This window comes from Octopus bimaculoides, chromosome 23, assembly GCF_046866305.1.
Source record: "Octopus bimaculoides isolate indiv1 chromosome 23, ASM4686630v1, whole genome shotgun sequence".
Lineage (NCBI taxonomy): Eukaryota > Metazoa > Mollusca > Cephalopoda > Octopoda > Octopodidae > Octopus > Octopus bimaculoides.
In genome coordinates, this window is record NC_142950.1 from 17414490 (window position 1) to 17437405 (window position 22916).

A 22916-nucleotide genomic window follows, 5' to 3' on the forward strand; every position below is an offset into this window, starting at 1 on the left:
TATAATATTTCCATTCTACAAACTACACAGTGCAAGTGAAATTGAAAGAAAAATCAGGGAAAATAACTTTATGAATAAATTCCAACCCAAGCTAAATAAACAATAATACTAATACTTAGAAGTACTATTTCTACTACTGCGACCACTAACAACAACTATACTAAAGGTGCTCATTATGATGATAGCAGGAAAATACTAGCTAAGTCAAGAGAAAAGTCAGTAAAAATTATCTTATTTTGGGGCTTAAAGTTCTATTACCACAGCTACTCCTACCACCACCACCACCAACAACAACAACAATAATAAAGGATATGATAATGATGATGATGATAATTGAAATGTAAATATCCCTGGGAAATGTTGTTTACAACATTTCTAAAAATAGCCCAAGAATTACTGCTTTGGCCAGGATCAAAATACAGGTCTCTTGACATGTTCAACAAACCGTGATGCCTAAACCAAACACCAATCAACTTAAGTAATTTAGTAAAATCACACACTGACTGGTCAGAATACAGTTTGCAAAAATTAACATTCTGGGGCCTATACAAATGTATTTAAGGCACACAGTTTAGCCATCTCGCCACAGTTGTAAATTGTAAAACATAACTATCACCACTACTACATGAATCTGAAGATTGCATAGTTTAATGCATGAAAGTACTAATTCAATCAGAATGGACATTTGATATTCTATCATTTCATTATATTATTGTAAGATTGTAAATAAAATGTGAAAATCAGACAAAGTTGGAATTTCTTTGAGTAATATGTTCTTCTATACACAATCATACACACCCGTATATACACACACACACACACAATAATGTGGAAGGATCCTGACCATCTTCACGTGACCCAAGGTGGATTGACACATTTCAATAAAATAAAGAAATTGTGTGAACTGTTGGGTAGTTGAAAGTCAATAGTCGACAATGTTGATCATTTGTATTGGATTACTATGTTAGTTTAATATTGTTCTTACGACTGGCGTAGTACGGAGTATGTTCTGCAAAAGGTTATTCTAGATAACCACATCCAACTCTTTATTTGGGTAATACTATTCGTACACTCTTGTGCACACCTCAGCATTGTCATAACATTGGCAATGAGGATATTCAAATCCAGGTTGGATAGATCATTGTTTGAAACATGGAAGAATTACTAGCTTCAGTAATTGAATTACAGCAACAGCAACAGCAACAACAATAGCTGCTACAACAGCAGTTGGTGGAATTGCAGAAGCAGCAGGAACTGTTAATACAGTTGCTACTCAACAAAACAGAAAATATATCGACCTCGTTCATCCCTGATATGGTCGCAAACTCCATCGTTAAATTCACATATGACATGGATGAGGGTATTGCCTTTCCTGCGTACTACAAAAGGTATGAGGAGATTTTTAAAGAAGAGTGCTTAGATTGGCAAGAGGAAAAAAAATCCTGACTTTTATTGAGATAGTTGGCACCAGTCAAACATGAAAAATACTGCAACTATATATTACCAAAGAGACCAAGGGAAGTCTGTTTTAAAGAAACTGTTGACACCCTTTTCAAAGATTTTCAGCAAGAAAAACTCTTTATTTAATACGTGTTGGCAATGTATAAATATTACAAATAAAGAGGACGAAAATTTGATTACATATGCTGGAATTGTTAATAGGGAATGCGAAAAATTTAAAATTAATGAGCTAACACCAGATATGTTTAATTTTCGTGCAAGGTGTAATGATAAAGAAAGACGGGGAAATTCATAACCAAATTAGAGCAGAATCAGAAGCTAACCCTACAAGAAATATCTGAGAAATGCTGAACAAATTAAAGAAATTGCTCCCATATAAAGTCAGTGCAACCAAAAGTAAGAAATGAAAAGCAAAAAATTAACTTACATATACAATCGGTGCGACCGAAAGTAAGTAATGGAAAGCAGAAAATTAACCCATATTTTGGATGAAGAGAATTACATCACAAAAATTGAAAATGATTCAAGTGTGGTAAGATAGGTCATAAAAAATCACACTGTAAATTAAAAACCAAAAAATGGTACAACAGTTTATCAGTGCCAAGAAATACGAACGAGCCTCAAAGGAAATTTGTGTAAAAATTTATGTAAAAATTAATGATAGAAATGTAAAATTACAGTTAGATACAGGTACTGACATTAATTAATGAAAACATGGAAAAAAATCAAGAAACCTACACTGCAGAAAACCAAAAATTGCCTGTGGTGTCACAGGGATTAAATTAATTTTTAAAGGCGAAATTATTTGTTATGTTATATCTTGCAGTAAGACTATAAAAGCGAAAGCTTATGTATTAAAAAATACAAGTAACCATTTTAGAACTGACTGGATGGAACTGTTTGACTTATGGTATTTACCCATAAATAATTTTTGTAAAAATGCAATGGGTTCATGCTCCAGTTCAAATACAGTCAGAAAATTTTTAAAAAGAAGTGCAAAGGCTGTTCCCTAATGTTTTCTCTGACAAGTTGGGTTGATGTAATAAATTCAAAGCCAAATTTCAGGTGAGAGAAAATGCATTACCAGTTTTCAAACCCAAACGTAATGTACCGTTTACAGTGCTGGAACAGGTACATAAAGAATTAGACAGCCTGGAAAAAATGGGACTGATTGAAAATATTGATCACTCAAACTGGGTGAGTCCAGCTGTATATGTTAAAAAGAAGAACAATAAAATACATGTTTGTGCAGATTTCTCAACAGGACTAAACGACTGTTTAAAACAGTGTAACTACCCCATTACCTAACCCAGAGGAACTCTCAAAACTAAATGGTGGTAAATTGTTCTCTACCTTGTTGGGGTAGACAGTTTTTCAAAATGATCTGAAGTGCATAAGTGTAAAAAGCTGACATCTGTGGCTACAGTAAATTGTTTTACATGAATTGTTTGGGCTGCTCATGATCTGTGCTATATATTGGATAGGGTATTTGTTTTTTGTTTTTTATTAATGATGGTCATTAAGTAGTTTTATGCTTAGGTTATGCTCTATTTGTTATATTAAGCCCAATTGTTGCTGGGATGTTGGCTATTTAGAATTATCTTTATATCTCTTAAATGTACAACTGTTCTTTTGTAAACATCTAAAGGCTAGTGCATGTCTTATATTAATTAATGTGTGTTTTAATGTAAATATTTGGTAAAGCTCTTCTATTTCCCCCACTTGATAAGGCTTAGCAGTACTAAATAGTTCTCAATTGATAGAATAGCTATTGTTTTTGTTTTTAATTGACCAAATTAGCTTGTATCATTATTCTTTTCCTATCTTTAAAGGAATTTAAATGATTGACAAGAGAGCTGGCCCCTATATAAAAGTAGTCCCTTCCCTCCAAGGTAACTTTACATCTATAGACCAGGTTCTTAGTTTTACATTTGAGTTTAACAGCCATACTTTATCTCTAGCACAATTGCATAGACCTGTTTGTCTGTTTCTATTATTTATTGTGTTATTGACTTCACCAGAAGTTTCTCCTATTCTTTCTTCCTCTGGACTGGCCAATCATTTAAATTCCTGTAGTGATAGGAAAAATTAAATAATACAAGCTTAAGTAAACTAAATTGGTCAATTAAATAATAATATGCTGTAAATAATTATAATATAAATTTTGTGGATGTACAAGTCTCCATACTCTTTATTATTATTAATATTAATATACACTCCGGCCAATTTTTACTGTCCAGCGACGAGAACACAGAATTGCCCATCGGAAGAATTTACGGAGTGACTAACAACTAAATGTAGTCACAGACGTTAGATACTGATCATTGTGGTTAGCCATTAACTGGAACTTTACTGAGAGCTAATATGGTATCTGCCCAGATAATATACCCCTCCAAACTCACTTTTATATATATATGCACACTCACACACACACACACACACACACACACACACTCACATGCATATATATGTATGTTTGCATCATATGTGCGTGTGTGTATCTTGGTTTATCTTTTATTTGTTTGTCATCAGACTGTGGTCATGATGGGGCACCACATTGATTTTTTAGTCAAATGTATCATCCCCAGTACTTGTTTTTTAAAAACCTGGTACTTATTCTATCAGTCTCTTTTGCTGAACTGCTAAGTTACAGCACCAATTGTCAAGTGTGGTGTGGGGACAAACACAGACACAAAGACACACATACACACACACACACACACACATATATATATATATATATATATATATATATACTGTCTGTAAAAACATAAATCCGAAAGAAGAAGCACACTCTAAGATCTAGAGCAGTATATATTAAGAATGGGAAGACCAGTTTATGAGATTACCTTAGGTCCCTCATCCATAAAGGGTTCGGCTTTATGGCGTATCATCAGATCCTAAAAACCTGTTGGTCCAAGACCTCTTAAAAATATGGAGGAGGAAATGCCTTACTACTCAAAGGTAACGATTAGGGATTATCCCCCTTCGTTATTGGCTATTGACTTTCCAGCTGTGCCACCATCTTGTGTGCTCCACAAAAGCTAGCAGGAACCTCTTGAAATGTAAACATGGCCCAAAAATTTCCGTTCTGGAGTTAAGTATGGAATCCCATAGCTGGCCATTGATGTTACAATGTAACGTCACTAGCCAGCTATGTTTGGCACTTAAGAGATGATGGAATTCCATATTAAATCTCATGGAAAATCCTTGAGAACCCAGGCCCCTACATCAATGGGTTGAAGCATTGCAAGTCATGCATAGCCGAACATGTGAGAATCCTGAAGGACTCACTTGAACCAGAATGGAGATTTTGGGGGCATGTTTACATTTCAGGAAGTTCTTGCTAGCTTTTTGGAGCCCACAAAATAGCGATACACCTGGAAGTCAATAGCCAATAGCGAAGGGAGATAATCCTTAATTGTTACCTTTGAGCAGTGAGGCATTTCCTCCTCCATATTTTTTAGAGGTCTTGGGCCAACAGGTTTTTGGGATCTGATGATATGCCATAAAGCTAAACCTGTTATGAACTGGAAGCCTAAGATAATCCCATAAACTGGCCGTCCCTATTTTTAATATATATATAATATATATATATATATATATATATATATATATATATATATATATATATATATATATGTATGACAGGCTTCTTTCAGTTTTCGTCTACCAAATAAGGCTTTAATCAGTCTGAGGCTATAGTAGAAGACACTTGCCCAAGATACTGCACAGTGGAACTGAACTCCGAACCATATGGTTGGGAAGCAAGCTTCTTACCATTCAGCCATCATCATCATTTTTGTTATCATTGTTCTTACATCCATTCTTTTTTCAATCTAGCAGGGTTTAAAACTCAGAACCATCACTACAACTACTAATGCCACCACCACTGCTGATGCTGCTACTACTACTACTTCAGTGTCCTAACCCCTCCCCTACTCAGCCTCAACCAAATTCCATTTCCTGGTAAGATGATATGTAATTGAAAGAAGTTGTACTAGCCTGAAGTAAAGCAGCTCGAAGTCGGTGGATCCAGTCCTTTGGAGGGAAACTGCCCAGGGCTGGCCGGTTGATAAAGTGGATCTTGAAAAGGAAGATAGAGATAATGAGAGTGAGAAAGAAACACTAAGAAAGTGAGGGGGAGTGCAAGTTCATATTTAAGTCAGTTGACAGAAAATATCATCATCATCATGATTATACATCATTGTCATCATCATCACATTATCATCACGATCATCATCATCAGCACCATCACCACCAACATCATCATGACCACAACCACCATCATTATAGTTGTTGTCATCATTGGTTTTACATCCATTCCTGTTTTCAATCAGGCAGTATTGTACAAAACTTATAGAAGCAGTATTCCTTCCTGATGCAAACCTTTAATTGTAGGTATTTTTAAGGTTGTTAAAATCCTTTAGTATTTGGATTACTCTGTTAGATGTAATGCTTATTTATCATATTTGCATTGTTTTGAATTAATCATGTATTATCTCATAGCTTTGAAATTTCAATGATGTGATTGCTTATTTTTAGAATGACATTGTAGGGTATGTGTGAGATGAGAGGCTGGATCTGGCTGGTTTGAATATAAAACAAGTAGAATATTTGAATCAGATATGACTGGTTCAAATGTTAAAATCTTTAGGTATATTTAGTGATTGGTCTTCACATGTTGAAATTAATGAAAGTGCTGAGCTAATGCAATGTATTGTTAACAGGAGACATAACCAAGTGTTACTGTTTTTGTTTATATGGTGTCAATGAGAGGACATGCAGAAACAAACATTTACATACATACACTGCACATACAAACACACAATTAAGCAAACACACACAAATACCTGAAAATATGCACGTATTCGTACAAGCGGACTTCAGGACTGTTTCTGTTGATAAACTCTTATTCAGAAGGTATTGGTTACATTAAGGCTGTAATAGAAGACTACTTGCCCAAGGTGCCAAGCACGAAGATGGAACCTGAGACCATATGGTTGCAAAGTAAACTTCTTAACCATATGATCGTACCTCATACCTGCAGCTATTGCAGCTTCTCTATTTTATCATCATTATGACTATGATCAACTACCTCTAGGAGACCAGCTAGTCTATCTGGTTGAGTGAGTTGGCTGGATCAGTGCATCTCTTCCATGTCAAATGTCCTCATCTTCCATATCCTCAACATGAAATCCAGTGTCTTCCATAAATTGATCAATATATACTCTTTTTGGTCTACTAGCTCCTGTATATCCAAGCATGGGTTTCCAGAGAAGGAGATTGCTGGATATTTCATCCTTGCTTCTCCAACAGTGTACTGCATAACATATTCTTCCTTCTCTGATTACTGAGGGAGAAAAACGGCATACAGGTGTGGCTGCCAAGAAAGATTAAGAACTGCATGAAACATTCTTGTGTATGTACCATCATGCTTCTTTTCAAGTCTCTTGCTCAGAATCTATGCTGAAGGGCCACAGGGAAGTACTGATTCAACATATGCTTTGGAGAAACCTCTCTTCATGTTGTTAGGGAGAGAAGACTTCCACATACGAGGTTCAGCTGAAAAATTCATAGGCTGACCAAGATACTCTAATGGAATGTGATCAAATGAGATTTATTTTTCAATATAGAACCCCTTCAGTTAAATAGGGTGGGTGATCAACCAGTTCAAATCCACAGTCATGTACTGCAGGTAGTGAAATGAAGAACTTGTGTACTGGAGCAGTGTCTTGATGAAACAAGATTCTTTTTGTCAGTTTTCCTGGCTTTTTAACCTTGATAGCCTTTTGTAACTGTCTCAGAAAGTTGACATAGAACTCTCTCTTGAAACATCCAAGGAAACCAGTTGGATCTGCCTCAAATAATGTCAGATTTTCCTAGATGTGGTGCCCACTAAGGGGGAACCTTTGTCATGCCAAATTCATTGTGCAGAATATTTTCAACTCAATTGTGGGATATGCTAATAGCATTGGATATTTGATTTATAGTCAGTCACCTGTCATCCATCACATCATGTGATCAATGTTTTGTTTGGTAGTGGCAGTTTCAGGATGTCCAGGCGTTGTATCACCTTCAAATTCAGCTGCCCATTTTTGCACTGTTGATGAAGTTGGAGCATCATCCCCTAATGTAGCAACCATGTCAGCATGAATGTGGGGCTAAATCCTTTTCCTGGAAGTATTTGATAAAACTGTAATGCCAAATTTTGTCCATTTTCAAGAAAAGTCACTACTAGCTACTCTTGAAGTGTTTGTTCTTTGAACAGTCAGATGTCAGTTTGCTTGGAAAGAAACAATGCAGTTATTAAGAAGAAGAGCTGAGATTAATGCATGCAAGATTTCACAGCTCAAGCATCATTCCTTCTTAACCAGCCTGTGAACATTTCAGTACCCTTATAATTCTGAGTTTCTCCAGAGCTTTCCATATTTTTGCAATCATTGTCTAGACATCCTTTTCTCTCAAAACAATGTTACTTCTAGGAAGGGAAAGTCATCAACCATCTTCAGATTGGTGCCATTCAGAATACAGATATGATCTGCATGTAATAACAGCCAAACCATGCTCAAATTATTTCTTATCAATTCAAATAAAATGAAGGTCACATCAGATACCAGATGATGTATTATTCTTATATTTGTTTCAGTCATTTGACTGCGGCCATGCTGGAGCACTGCTTTTAGTCGAGCAAATTGACCCCAGGATTTATTCTTTGTAAGCCTAGTACTTATTCTATCAGTCTCTTTTTGCCGAACCACTAAATTGCGGGGACGTAAACACACCAGCATCGGTTGTCAAGCGATGTTGGAGGGACAAGCACAGACACACAAACATGTATACACACACATACATATATATATACATATATACGATGGGCTTCTTTCAGTTTCTGTCTACCAAATCCACTCACAAGGCTTTGGTCAGCCCGAGGCTATAGTAGAAGACACTTGCCCAAGGTGCCACGCAGTGAGACTGAATCTGGAACCATGTGGTTGGTAAGCAAGCTACTTACCACACAGCCACTCCTGCACTCTGGAGAAAAGAATTACTGAATGGTTCAGGTTGTATTGCCTTTTTCCATAGATTTGCTCATTTAAGACTTGCTAAAGAGCAACAGCAATCATTGAGGTGTCTAAACATGGTTGTTCTATTTGCTAGAAATAGCAGCCAAATCTCTCTCAGAATCACACTTCATCATCTTAAATAACGGTAACAATCTAGAGAGAGAGAGAGAGATAGACAGACATAGTGAGAAAGGGATGGGAGATAAGGAGAGTGACAGACAGATAGTGTGAGAAAGGGAAGAATTACCACTTCTATTTCACTTGTAGTTTATTAATTGACTCTGAAAGAATGAAAGGTGAAGTTGACCTCAGTGGAATTTGAACAGTGGCAGCTTGTAAATAAAATTAGTTGGGGTGCAACTTCAGAAAATTTCCAGCAGTTGTTTTAATATTGTGTAAAAGGAAACAAACATATAAAAAGAAAATTTATACATAAACTTGATTGGTTTGGCTTTTAGCCACTGCTGGGTAGTGTGTTTAATTTGTTCACTGAACACCGTTGTGAATTCCCCCTTGTTTTTCAAAAATCCCCCCATAATCACAAAATAAGGGGGGGGGGGGGGAATGTACCCTATTTTTCAAATCCTGGCAGCAACACTGAACAGGATAATAATCTAATTCTACACTTTATCACATTCAAGAATATAAAGACGTTTTTAAGCACAACATACGCGGAGTCAAAAAGAAACACTACCTTTCACCAGCACACTGGGGTTGGCACTACGTGAATGACAGTACTCTCCCTCCCTAGTGTGAAGCTTCCTTTCATGGACATGTGGGCATGCGCACAACAGCCAAACACCGCATTGCTGGAATTGTGAAGCGCACAGTTCTATACAAGGATTTTTGTATTTTTTCCATAAACTAGAGGATGGCTACTGATATTAAGTTTAAGGATTATATAATGTACAAGTATAAAGAAAGAATTAAAGAAAAGAGAACTCATTATATTGAATGTTATCGATAATATCAAGTGGAAATAGGGTGTGCTGCAGTTACGCAGTGTCTATACATGAGCCACTACTAGATTTGAACTTGCAACACAGAGAACCACTCTAGTTGGTGTGCTAATGGTTCTATCAATTCACTGCCTTCGGATTCCTTATAGAATACATACATCATTTAATATGTGGGTATTTGTAAATATCCTAGGTTTAGACTTGCTACATCATGTCTCCATGGGTTGTAAGAAGGTGACAGAAAGGACAACAAGCTGTAAAACATTGCCTCAAAAAGTACCGTCCAACACATCAACCCATGCCAGCACAGGAAACAAGATGTAAAACATATCAATGATGCTGCTGCTTCTGCTGCTGCTGATGATGATGGCTTATGATGTTGTTGGTGGTGGTGTTGATGAGGATCACAATGATGATGATGAAAATGGTATAGGTGATGATGATGGTGATGATAATGTTGAATGGTAATGGTTTTGTTGTTGTTGGTGATGATAGTCATAGTAGTGATCATGATGATGATTATGAACACAACGGATATCAGATTAAAAAAGAGGATTTTAGATTCTTACCTTATTTCTGGGTTCATTTAAAACCATTTCAAGTCGTGGGTGATTGTAACCTGAAAGGGAATTTAAATAAACATCAACGATATTTAGGGAGAGAGAAATTACAAGAGTTGGATGAAAAGGTCATAGGTTGACCAAGATACTCTTATGGATGTGACCAAATGAGGTTTATTTTTCAATATCGACTCCCTTGTGGTCCACACACTTCTTCCATCAGTGTTGCAGTGCTTGGATCCCATGGGTGAAAAAGCTTTCATCCGGTTGATTAAAAAAGTCATCAACAGCAGATACAACATCATCATCACCAAGTGTTTTCTCATGTTGGGGACAAATGGCATGATGAAGGTTCCCCCCTCAGTGGGTGCCAGAGAATGATCAACCAATGCAAAACCACAGTCATGCACAACAGCTACTGAAACCAAGGACTTGTGTGCTAGAGCAGTGTCTTGATAAAACAAGATCCCTTTTGACAGTTTTCCTGGATTTTGGCCTTGATAGGCTTTTGTAACTGCCTCAGCAAGTTGGTATAGTACTTGCCATTGGTGGTGTGGCCCTTTTGAAGATAATTAATAAACACAATGTTTTTTGCATCCTAAAAAACTGAAGCCATCACCTTCCCTGCAGATAAAACGACCTTCGCCATCTTTGGAACAGGTGATGTGGGGTGCTTTCACTGCATGGACTATCTGTGGGTTGAGAAACATCCATGGAAACTAGCTGGATTTGCTTCAAACAATGTCAGATTTTCCTGTAATGTGATTGGCTTGGTGCACTTTTGATTAGGTAACAGAAGACATGGCACCCACTGAGGGGGGAACCTTCATCATGCCAAGAATATTCTCAACTCTCTTGCAGGATATACTAATAACATTGGCCACTTGATTTATAGTTAATCACCTGTCATCCATCACCATGTTTTCATTGGTGGTAGCAGTTGCAGGACGTCGAGACCTTGGGTCACCTTTAAGACTCTCCCTTCCCTGGTTAAATTCAGCTGTCCACTTTTGCACTGTCAATAAAGCTGGAACATCATCCCCTAACATAGCAACCATGTCAGCATGAATGTCCTTGGTGGCTAAATCTTTTTCCTGCAAGTACTTGATAAAATTGTGCTGCTAATTGCTACTTGTTACTTTTGAAGTGTTTGTTCTTTGAACAGCTTACTTAAAAAGAACAAAACAGTTATTAATAAGAAGAGCTGAAGCTAATGTATGCAAGATTTCACAGCTCTAGTCAGCCTGTGAACTTTTCAGCTTACTCTTGTATATCACAAATAACTGGCACTCTGTCACGACAACAAGAGTTCCAGTTGATCAACAGAACAGCCTGCTCATGAAATCAACATGCAAGTGGCTGAGCACTCCACAGACACATGTATCCTTAATGTAGTTCTCAGGGATGTAGAATGCAACAAGGCTGGCCCTTTGAAATACAGGAACTTCTCATTTTTGCCAGCTGTGGCAACATTTTTGCCTGCATTTTTGCTAGCTGGAGCAACATGAAATAAAGTGCCTTGCTCAAGGACACAATGCACCACCAAAAATCGAATGCATGACCTGATGACTGTAAGCCCAATATCCCAAGCAATAAGCCACATACCTTCACAAATATAAATATAATAAACTACTGAACTGCTGTTGACAGGATATTGATTAAATTGGTAAGGTACTTTGTTGGATTTTGGGGACAGTCATTATGCCAATAACATACACACACATTAGTTCTATATCACTTCTTTGTTTTTCATGAATTGGTTAACTATTTAACTAATCAACTTTTTTATTAACCATTCATTTAATGTATCAATATACATATATATACATAAATATACATATGGTAGACAGGCGGACTGATTTGTTAATAGACTGATTTATTGATGGACAGAGAAACAGACAAACAATGGCAGGCAACTTACCAAGAGGAATGGAAGCAATCATTGTGTAGAAATCGAGAAGGACATTGCCATCGATGTCAGCAATGTAGTTACCTTGACTGTTGTGGAAGTCTACAAAGAACTGGACAGCTCCAGCATTCTGTGGATTTGGGAAGAGAGATTAAAGGAGATTAGCAAAAGTGGTAGAGGTGATAGTGGTGGTGGTGATGGTGGAAGTGGTTGTATGGTAGTTTGGTGTGGTGGTGGTAGTAGTGGTGCTGCTATATATTCTTTTTGAACCACACACATACACATATACACGTATATACATTCACATATACATCTATATATATATATTCCCATATACATATATATGCATTTACATATACAGGAACACACATACACACACACATATACATGCAGACCAGCCATATATACACATATATATATATACATCAATCATACACACACCACCAATCACACACACACCACCACCACCACCACCACCATATATACAGATTTGTACACACACTAATAATTTATACACAACAACCATATATACATACCTGGATGGTGTTTAATTCAGACTTAAATTCCAAAGATTTTGGTCCAGGAATTGCTGTTTGTATTATTGGAAAATCTGGTTCTCTTGGGTTTAATTTTGCAGCAGTTGAGGCAGCAAGTGTTCTTTTGCCTGAAATTATAAAGTTTTGAGAAAATGGTCAGAGTAATAAACAGTATTTGGTTGCATTGTGAGCATTGTATCCTTGAGCAAGACAATGAGTGGCCTAATGAAAGAAAGAGGCACTCAACACATTTGGTAGAAGTTACATATATTATTATTTTTAAATAGTTTGATTTGGCTCCATGCAACTTAAAGTTTTGTAGATTCATCACAAGAACCTTACTCATCAGGTTCAGATGGCTGAATTGGTTGCCTGAGCCTGATGAGCTAGGTTCCTGCCTGTCATCATTATCATGGACAGCATGTCTGTTGACACTATGCTGAATTTATTCTGACTACAACTAACTGAAATAGTTTTGAGATCCTGTGGAATACAGTGTCTTGATCAGAGACACCGACCAAACATGGAGCCAAATGAAACTATTTTAAAATAATAATCTATGTAACTTCTACAAAATGTGTTGAGTGCCTCTTTCTTTTGTTTGTCTTCTCACTCATATCATCATCATCATCATCATCATCATTTAACGTCTGTTGTCCATGCTGGCATGGGTTGGACGGTTTGACCAGGGCTGGCAAGCTGGAATGCTGCACCAGACTCCAGTCTGTTTTGGCATGGTTCCTATGGCTGGATGCCCTTCCTAACGCCAACCACTCCAAGAATGTAATAGGTGATTTTATATATATATATATATATATATATATATATGTGGCAAAAGGTTGCCCCAATTTCAAAGGTTAATAATAAGAAATCGGAGCAACCTTTCTGCTACACTCTGTATGAATATACGCAGGTATACTGTGCAGCATTGAATAGATCAACGTCAAGTTGCATCTGGATGTAAATACTCCTTCCAACATCCTCAAAGGCAACTTCCAACACTGCTGCATGACAGAGAGAGAAGAGTGCTGGAGCAAGTATGCACCCTTGTTTAACTCCATTTATCACCACAAACTTGCTTGAAGTATTGCAATCTTGTACTACAAATGCTTGCATTCCTTCATGCAGAAACCTGACCATGTTGATGAACATTCGAAGACATTCATGTTTCTTAAGAACTGGTCAAAGTCCATCATGGGATAGTGTATCAAAGGCCTTTCTGAAATCTATGGACACAGTATACATAGGTATGTTATGCTTAATGCATTTTCCCTGAATTAGGCAAAGACAGATCATGTCTACAGAGCTTCTCCTGTAATGGAAGGCGTACTGAGTCTCAGGTAAGACATTTGGACAGATATACTCATTTAGTCAGTTTAATATAATATGAGTGAAGATCTTCCCATCTATTGATAGAAGAAATATTTGTTGGTTGTTTTCATAGTCAACTCTACAATCTTTTTTGTTTTTTGAAGATAGAAATGATACTTGTGTCTTTCCAGTTTTGTGGAATAATATACTAGGAAACTGAAATCAGATTGATGGGAGACCAAAGCTGAAGAGCTACAGCAATATTCAGATAAAAATGATATGAAAGCATTTTACTCAAGACTTTGAGAGGTATACAGACCACATAGAAGAATCATAACAAAACTCATAGCTCTTGACAGCAAAGCAGTACTCCAGGAAAAATCAGAGATCCTTAATAGATTCGCCAATTATTTTGACAGCCTGCTTAATATCCCAGGATTATGCTGCCCTTGAGAAGGTTACACAACAGCTAACAATACAATCCTTAGATGACAAACTTATTTACAAGGAACTCGATGATGCAATCAAACAAATGAAAGAAAGTAAAGCACCTGGTATACCCACTGAAATCTGGAAGCTTGGAGGTGTAAAGCTTTTGTATGTATGTATGATGTATGTATGTATGTATATCTAAATGTATATATATATATATATATATATATATATATATATATATATATATATATATATATATATATATATAGATGTATGTATGTATGTATATCTAAATGTATATATATATATATATATATATATATATATATATATATATATATATATATATATATATATATAGATGTATGTATGTATATGTATATATATATATATATATATATATATATATATATATATATATATATATATAGATGTATGTATGTATATGTATATATATATATATATATATGTATATGTATATATATATATATATATATATATATATATATATATATATATATATATATATATATATAGATGTATGTATATGTATATATATATATATATATATATATATATATATATATATATATATATATATATATATATATACCTGGATGGTGTTTAATTCAGACTTAAATTCCAAAGATTTTGGTCCAGGAATTGCTGTTTGTATTATTGAAAAATCTGGTTCTCTTGGGGTTTAATTTTGCAGTAGTTGAGGCAGCAAGTGTTCTTTTGCCTGAAATTATAAACATGTTTAGCGGTCATTAAACAGCTGTCAAATCGTACTGTCTCTTCCTTTTCTCTATTTATTCTTTCCTTTATACATATATATATATATATATATATATATATATATATATATATATATCTTAATATATAAAGCTGAAGTTGTGTGTCTGTGTGAAGCCTTTTTGAAAGTTTATAGAAATCCACATTTTCCACTTTTTTGTAAAAATGTTTACATCAATGGAATTTTCTCGATCTGAACTTTCCAGTGAAGTAATTAGATTTTTAAAATTCTGTTTACTTTGTGTGATTTAAGGGAGATTTGGCTGTCGTTTCTAGCAACTTTTATATTCCTTCCCTTCTCCTTGTATCGGTGTTCTTATAGAGAATAAGAATAAAAGAGGGAGAGAGAGAGAGGGAGAGAGAGAGAAAGTGATACATAGATAGTTATAGATTAACTTGGTTTACCTTTAAACTCTTACTTCTTCTTCCTCTCTCTCATTTAATACCTTTCCTCTACCTCTAGCATATTTTTCATAACATAGAAACGTAAAAACACACACAATTACACATACGTGATATGTGACAACAACATACACATAAACACATACATACATCAACATTATAGATATAAGATTTACTTTCTGTGTCTTTCTAATATAAAAACGCACACGCATTGCTATTTTATAACTGTCTTCCATTCTCCATTCCTCTCTTTCTCTCTCTCCATTGCTCTCATTCTGTATTCCTTTCTCTATCTTTTCACTCTTCGTTCCTCTTCCTCTCTCTCATTTAATAGCTTTCTTTTGTCCCTCTACCTCTAACTATACACGTGACCTGGTCATCTGGGGCTTATCACCATTTTCCTGCTTCGACCATTGTTCGTGCACATCACATCGCTTTTTCCTCGCTTCACTTTCAAATTTCCTACACACGCCAGCATCACTTACTTCGTGAGGAGTCGAAATGTACCTACTGTTTGTATGTATCTGTTTTCTGTTGTTATACGTGCTTTGTTTTTACATTCGGTTCTTTCTTCCAAGGAATCTGGGGCTCACTCATTCATGTTTTCGTTACATTGTCTGTCTGCAGACAATAACTGCAGGTTATTTTTGAGAAGTGTTCCCCACTCGGTGGTGTTTCGGAGCAAGTCGTCATATTTGTTTCATTTTCCTCTATTATGTGCTTATGTGTATCCTTAGATTTCTAATGAAGTAATAGGCAGTGAAGAGAAGCCGTCATAAGAAAACTTTTAACTACCTCTATTCCTTTCTCCCCCTCTCTCTACCTCTTCCTCTCTCGCTCTCTCAAACGCATACACGTGCAAGTACACAAATAAAACTCATGTTCGTCAATGTTTTGTAAATATACCACGATTTTCACTAGGGTGTTAGTGTTAGGGTTTTAGGGTCAGGATTAGGGTTTAGGGTTACGGTTATGGTTAGGGTTAGGATTAGTGTTACGGTTACGGTTTTAGGGTCAGGGTTAGGGTTTAGGGTGAGTGTTAGGGTTAGTGTTAGGATTAGGGTTGGGTAATCGTGCGGGTGTTAATCTGAAAAATTACAGATATGTGAAAAGTACCGACCCTGCCATCTATTATAACTTTTGTTCTGTTTAATATATACATAGATTATGCCTCCAAAGAAGAGAGTTTGTTGGGAAAAGAAAGCAACCGGTTTAAAATGACAGCAACAGACTGCAGCAATTCACCACATTTCAGAAGTTACTTTGAACATAATGCAAAATGGTGCATCAACATCTTCTGCCCAATCTGATAGAATTCTGGCAAAACTGTGTAGCAACAGATCGTCAGCAATTGCTTCATCACAAATTGCTGTCCTAGCTCCTGCGAAAAGGGATTACCCTGCTATGTATAATCAAGGCAGCGCAAAAAGTTGTTTTGCACAAGCATTTCTATAGCCAATTAGACGGATGAAATTTACATACGCTTAATAATATTACGTAAAATAGCCTTCAGACTCTCCCCATTAATTTCATCGTCTTTTGAATTATGAACTTATTTACATCATAAGGGTTTTTTTGTTGTAAGGCTTTCTTTTTTAGTTGATTTTCACATAGCAAGACTTATAGTATATATATAAACGTCAGTGGATTAAATATCCCCAAAAAGAAGCACACTCTAAATGTTAGAGCAGTAATGTATTTACAGGAAGTTAATTATATGGCTGGTCACTACAAAATTGCCTGAGGTATTGTAATCTTGTACTTCAAATGCCTACATTCCTTTATGTAGGGAGCTGACCATGTTGATGAATCTTCGAGGATATCTGCATTTCTTAAGAACCACCCAAAGTCCATCACAAGACTTTGGGTGGTTCTTAAAAAGCCAAGCCTTTGTAAAGTCTATGAACACCGCATACATAAAAATGATTCGTCAGACTCCAATGGCCGTGGACATATAACCCCTTTTCAAACTGGAGATAGAAAAACCGTTCTGATCAGTTAATTTTGTAAACAAAAAGATTTATTGTTTGGGCCTTAAATGGGATGTGTTATTGTCTGGTCACCAAATTTTTATGGTCTTAATCAACAAGTGGGGATCTCCACTCTTAGGTTGGTTCCAGTCAGCAATTATGTTTTATGCCCCTAATCAACAAACGTGGAATCCTATACCTGCAGCAGGTAGCGTTTGAAATGTGGAGAAGGGCTATTGATCTCATTTCTGGACTTTAAAAGGGTATTTGGGTCAAGTGAGTCTTTAAGGATCCTTGGCTGTTCTGCTATGCAAAGCTTGCATTATCCTCTCCTGGTTATATAGGACCCCAGTAGCTCTAAGAGCCTCCATTTAATTGTGTATGGAGTTCCTTCATCTTTAAAGTGTCACATATGGCTGGCCAAGGACATGATGTAACATCTTTCCAGAATCCTAAAAGAGGACCTATGGCTGTACAGGCATCGCTTAAAGGTAGTTCTGGCTGAACAGATGTATATCCGAGCTTGAGTGTTGATTGTACTATCATCTCTATTGTTTCTTCCATTGGTCCCAGGCCTGATGTTCCTGTTGTTGGAGCTGTTGTCACTGCTGTCAGTGCTGTTATTACAGGGTGTGAGTCCAGTGATTCCGCTGTTGCTGACGTAGTAGTCATCTCTGGCTGCAGTGTTGGTGTTGCTCCTGCTGTTGCTGGTGGTGTTGGAGCTGCTGTTGGTGTTGTTATTTCTGGGCAAGAGACCAGTAGTTTCATTGGTTGTGGCATGGCTATCATCTCAAGCCAAAAGGCTGGTGTTGGTGCTGTGGTTGTAGTTGTTGCTGTTGGTGTCTCTGCTGCTTAATGCGTTGGTGCTGCCTTCAATGCTGCCAATGTTGTTGCCAATGTTAGATGAGCTGCTGCTATTATTCTGGTTGTTAGGGCTGGATACCACCACAGCCTCATATATGACCTCCTTGGCCTTCCCACTAGGCAATCATTGTACTTCCTGCATGAGCACCCAGCCTCTGCTCATGGGGTGTTCACTAATACTTTTTTGATGTCAGATGCACAACTAAAGGAGATTCTTAGGTTGTGCCTATGGAACAAATGTCCATACTTGTGTGTCTGTGTGAAGTGCTTGTTCACTAACCTAAAGAAAATCCTTTCTCCACAAGTTTTAATATTAAAAGAGCAGGGTGGAGCAAACTAAATGACCTTCCAGTGGTGCATCCTTTTGCGGGTGCTAGGCCTGGCATACAGATTTGGTCCTTAAACCCACTGAATGCTGGGGCCTTGTTGTAATAGGAGGTCATGATGTCAAAACTTTCTTGATTCAAGAACAGGTCTGAGATCCTCTTGCTGACACCCTTCACTAGGTTCCTGAACATGATAGGTGGGTGGTAGGAGGCTGTGTTGATGTAGGAAAGCTTCTCGTTTGGTTTGCAGTAAGGCCTGTATGAACTGGAGCCCACGTCTAGCGGGATGTCTAGGAAGTTTACATTGGTGAGCTTGGTCTCAATTGTTATTTTGAGTGCCATGGAGCCCAGGGCGCTTGTCAGATCCTTTCTAAGTCGATCTGATGGCCAGAGTATCATCTCTATAAAGATCAAAGAGGACTGAAGTGAACTTCTTCCCTATGGCGTCCAGGATATATGGCCCAATGTGGTCACAAATGTCAGTGCTGTCGTAGGGTCCCATTGCCACATTGAAGGAGCCCTCAGGGTCGGTTTGTTTTACCCAGATTGAACCTTTATTAAACAGCATCATTTCCCTGGCATGCATAATGTCTATGTCTCTATCGCTAATGTCAGTGAAGCCCCTAGCATAGGAAAGTGCTTTGACCTGTAATCCTATCAGTATTGACAGGTAAAAGTTGACTATGTCAAATTGGGTGAACCTTGCTCTACCTCTTCCCTAGTTGGCATTAAATTATGAAATTACTTCGTTGGTGCTGTGTCATAGAGAAAGGTTGATCCAGTATGTGTTGGCTTCAGAGTGTAAAATTAAGGACTGAACACGAGGTGATCCAGGAAGCTACACAAAGAAGATTGGCACAATGTGATATATCAGCTACTGGGAGAGACTGAAAGAATTAAGACTCTACTCCCTAGAATGAAGGCATGAAAGATATGCTGTAATATACACCTGAAAAATCCTAGAAAACTTATATCAAACTTTGGCATTGTCAGCTACACAAACAGCAGGACTGGGCATCACTGCATAGTACCAAAAATCCTAACATTGCCATCAGGATACAGGACCAGATATCGTAACAACTTGGGCTTCAAGGGCCCACACCTCTTCAATATTCTCCCACAAATCCTGAGAGACCTGCATGGTGTGGACGTAGGCATTTTCAAAACAAAACTGGATCTCTTTCTATCAAGAGTTCTGGATGAACCCACCTCTAGGCAAGAAACAAGGATGAGGATGGGGGCAGAATGTCAGATTCCCTCATTCACCAAATGTCACATATCAGAGGAGATTTAGTGAAAGTGTAGCAAAGCAAATGGCAGTGCTCTAGCAAGGCCGCAATTACTGGATTGAAATTAAAAAAGATAGATATATATCTATACTATATATAAAACAGAGATGTGTGTGTAATCGCTTTTCACGTGAAATCGACTTCACCAAATGCTTCCATACTTGTAATGCATGAATAATTTGACCTCGGATAAATCTTAGGCTCTTCATTTGATTTTTTTAATTAAAAATAAATAATATTGCTTTATATTTAAGATTCACTTCTTTAAAAAGGTTCCTCAATGTCAACTTCCGGTATTGACGTAACAACGGCAAAAAGCTTCACTCTCTATTTTGTGTGTGAGTGTGTGTGTTCGTGTGTATGAGAGAGAGAGAGAGAGTAAATACTACATACACACCGCTCTCTCACTCTGTCTCACACACATACACACGCACACACACACACCTTGACTCACTCACACTCTGTCTCTTACAAACACACACATACATAAATGTATACAAACATATTTACAGACACACATGTGTATGCGCGCGCGTGCGTGTTTGTAAGAGACAGAGTGTGAGTGAGTCAAGGGCTGTGTTGTCATATGCATACACCCAAAGATGTATGTATATTTATGCATGTACGTATACATGACAACAAACCTCTCTTTCTCACTCACACTCTGTCTCTTACAAACACACACATACATAAATGTATACAAACATATTTACAAAGACATACGTGTGTATGCGCGCGTGCGTGCTCCGGTATTGATGTAAGAACGGCAAAAAGCTTCACCCTCTATTTTGTGTGTGTTCGTGTGTATGTGAGAGAGAGAGTAAATACTACATACACACAGCTCTTTCACTCTGTCTCAAACACATACACACGCACACACACACCCCTTGAATCACTCACACTCTGTCTCTTACAAACACACACATACATAAATGTATACAAACATATTTACAAAGACACACGTGTGTATGAGCGCGCGTGCGTGTTTGTAAGAGACAGAGTGTGAGTGAGTCAAGGGCTGTGTTGTCATATTCATACATCCAAAGATGTATGTATATTTATGCATGTACGTATACATGACAACAAACCTCTCTCTCTCACTCACACTCTGTCTCTTACAAACACACACATATATAAATGTATACAAACATATTTACAATGACACACGTTAAATGCGCGCGCGTGCGTGCGTGCGTGGGGGGTTCCACAATCGCCATTTATTTCAATTACTCTTGTAAGGATATTCACGTAAATCATTTTTTTCATTTAATCCCCATTTTAATTTCGTAAAAGTTTCCAAGTACCAATGAGGCTTTTTGGCACATCTTCAATTTTCCCCATTCATGAGAGGCACCCAGCCATCATTCATCTGAGAGTCCATCTACAGAATGTCCTCTCAAATTTCTATACAGCATATTTTGCCTTTTTTTCTTCAAGTATATAAGCAACAATTTCATTCCCGAGCAACGCCGGGTGCCTCTGCTAGTATAAATATAAAATACATCTATATCTGTTAACGGTTATTTTAAATACTTTTTGTGTTGTATTGCATATTCATTTCTTTCTTGCATCTGTTATTTTTGTTATCAAGCTTCTATATAAATGAAGTTATATCTTTTAATTTGCTACTATACTTTACTTGAAATGAGAAAATACGGAATGAGAAGATTGCGGAACTGTTATTCTAATGAGTTATATCTATTTATCACCCAAAGAGACACATCTACACTGTCGGATGTTCCCGAACCATATATAATATATATATATATATATATATATATATAAAAATTGAGAATGTATGTTTGTGTGTGTGTGTCTGTGTGAATCCCTAAAACTCCAGAACTACACAACCAATTTCATTCAAATTTTACACATGCCTTACTTAGGGTCCCAGTTGTGTTTTAGTCAAAAAAAATTTTAACTTCTTGCATACTTTCAGCCCACAGCAACATCATATCTCCTCCACTATTTAAGTATTACGTGTCAAAAGTGAAACAAAAACGCCTCATGTCATTCGAACCGGAATCTCAAAAACATTGTTATTATTAAATTTATGCATTTCTAATCAATTTGGAGATATTTGCTATTGAGTTGCAGATTTTTAACAATGCATTTGGTGATTATTTGCTTTATTTCTCGGGCAAAATTTACAACTTAGAATAAAAGAATAAAATTATTATTTCATTCAAAAATTGATTAGCTTTGTTTTTAGTGATGACTTGAAATGGTAAATATTTTTTCTAACTGTATTTGCTTGAAAAAACATACTTTTCTTTATATTAAGCAATTCATTATAATTACTTTTACGATGTGCCTAAATAAAAACCATCATTATAGATCAGCATTTCTCAACCTTTTTCGCGATTTGGCTTCCCTTGGACATTGAAAAAATTTATTTCGGCTCCCCTGTGTTGATGAAAAATTTAATCCAGCTTCCCATGTATCTGAGATAGACTGGCCGGCCCATGACAAATCTGACAAGAGGGGGGGGGGGACCCGCAGAACTACCAGCTCACGAACTGCATCTGAAAGTTGGCGCGCCAATCATGCTGCTAAGGAATTTAGATGCTCCAATAATGTGCAATGGTACGCGGATGATTATCAAAAAATTGTGCTCCCGAGTTCTGTAGGCAACAATCTTGAATGAACCGGCTGCTGGCTAAGACATACTTATAACTCCCATGTCCCTTGCCCACTCCGATACAACCTACAAGTTTAAACAGATGCAATTTCCCATCAAACTCTGCTTTCCCATGACAATCAACAAGGTGCAGGGACAACCAGTGCAAGCAGTTGGTTTGAATCTGACAGAGCAAGTATTCTCACACGCACAACTGTATGTTGGCTGTTCCCATGGTCTTTCTATTTGTGCACCCGAGGGAAGGACGAAGAATGTTGTCTACCAAGAGGCACTCCAATGATAACAACGGCAACTTCAACTGCTCCAATTTCAACTCCGCAATTTTTTCATCGTCCTACCAGCCCACGTAAGTCCAGTCTTATTTTGCTCTCCTTACTAACTCACCATGACA

At 37.0% G+C, this 22916-nt stretch overlaps 1 protein-coding gene across 3 annotated transcripts in view; it reads right to left on the reverse strand.

Moving 5' to 3' along the window:
• LOC106882406 (4-aminobutyrate aminotransferase, mitochondrial) overlaps positions 1 to 22916 on the reverse strand; it is a 205254-nt gene that overhangs the window by 65161 nt on the left and 117177 nt on the right. For 2 of the 3 annotated variants that reach the window (XM_089340566.1, XM_089340569.1), the window contains 4 exons: positions 12493 to 12620; positions 11969 to 12086; positions 10057 to 10106; positions 5467 to 5547 (listed from right to left, as the gene is read on the reverse strand). In XM_089340566.1, coding sequence (XP_089196692.1) covers positions 5467 to 5547; positions 10057 to 10106; positions 11969 to 12086; positions 12493 to 12620 — 377 coding nt within the window. The remainder of the gene's footprint in view (positions 1 to 5466; positions 5548 to 10056; positions 10107 to 11968; positions 12087 to 12492; positions 12621 to 22916) is intronic. The other variant, XM_089340568.1, reaches the window with a different exon arrangement.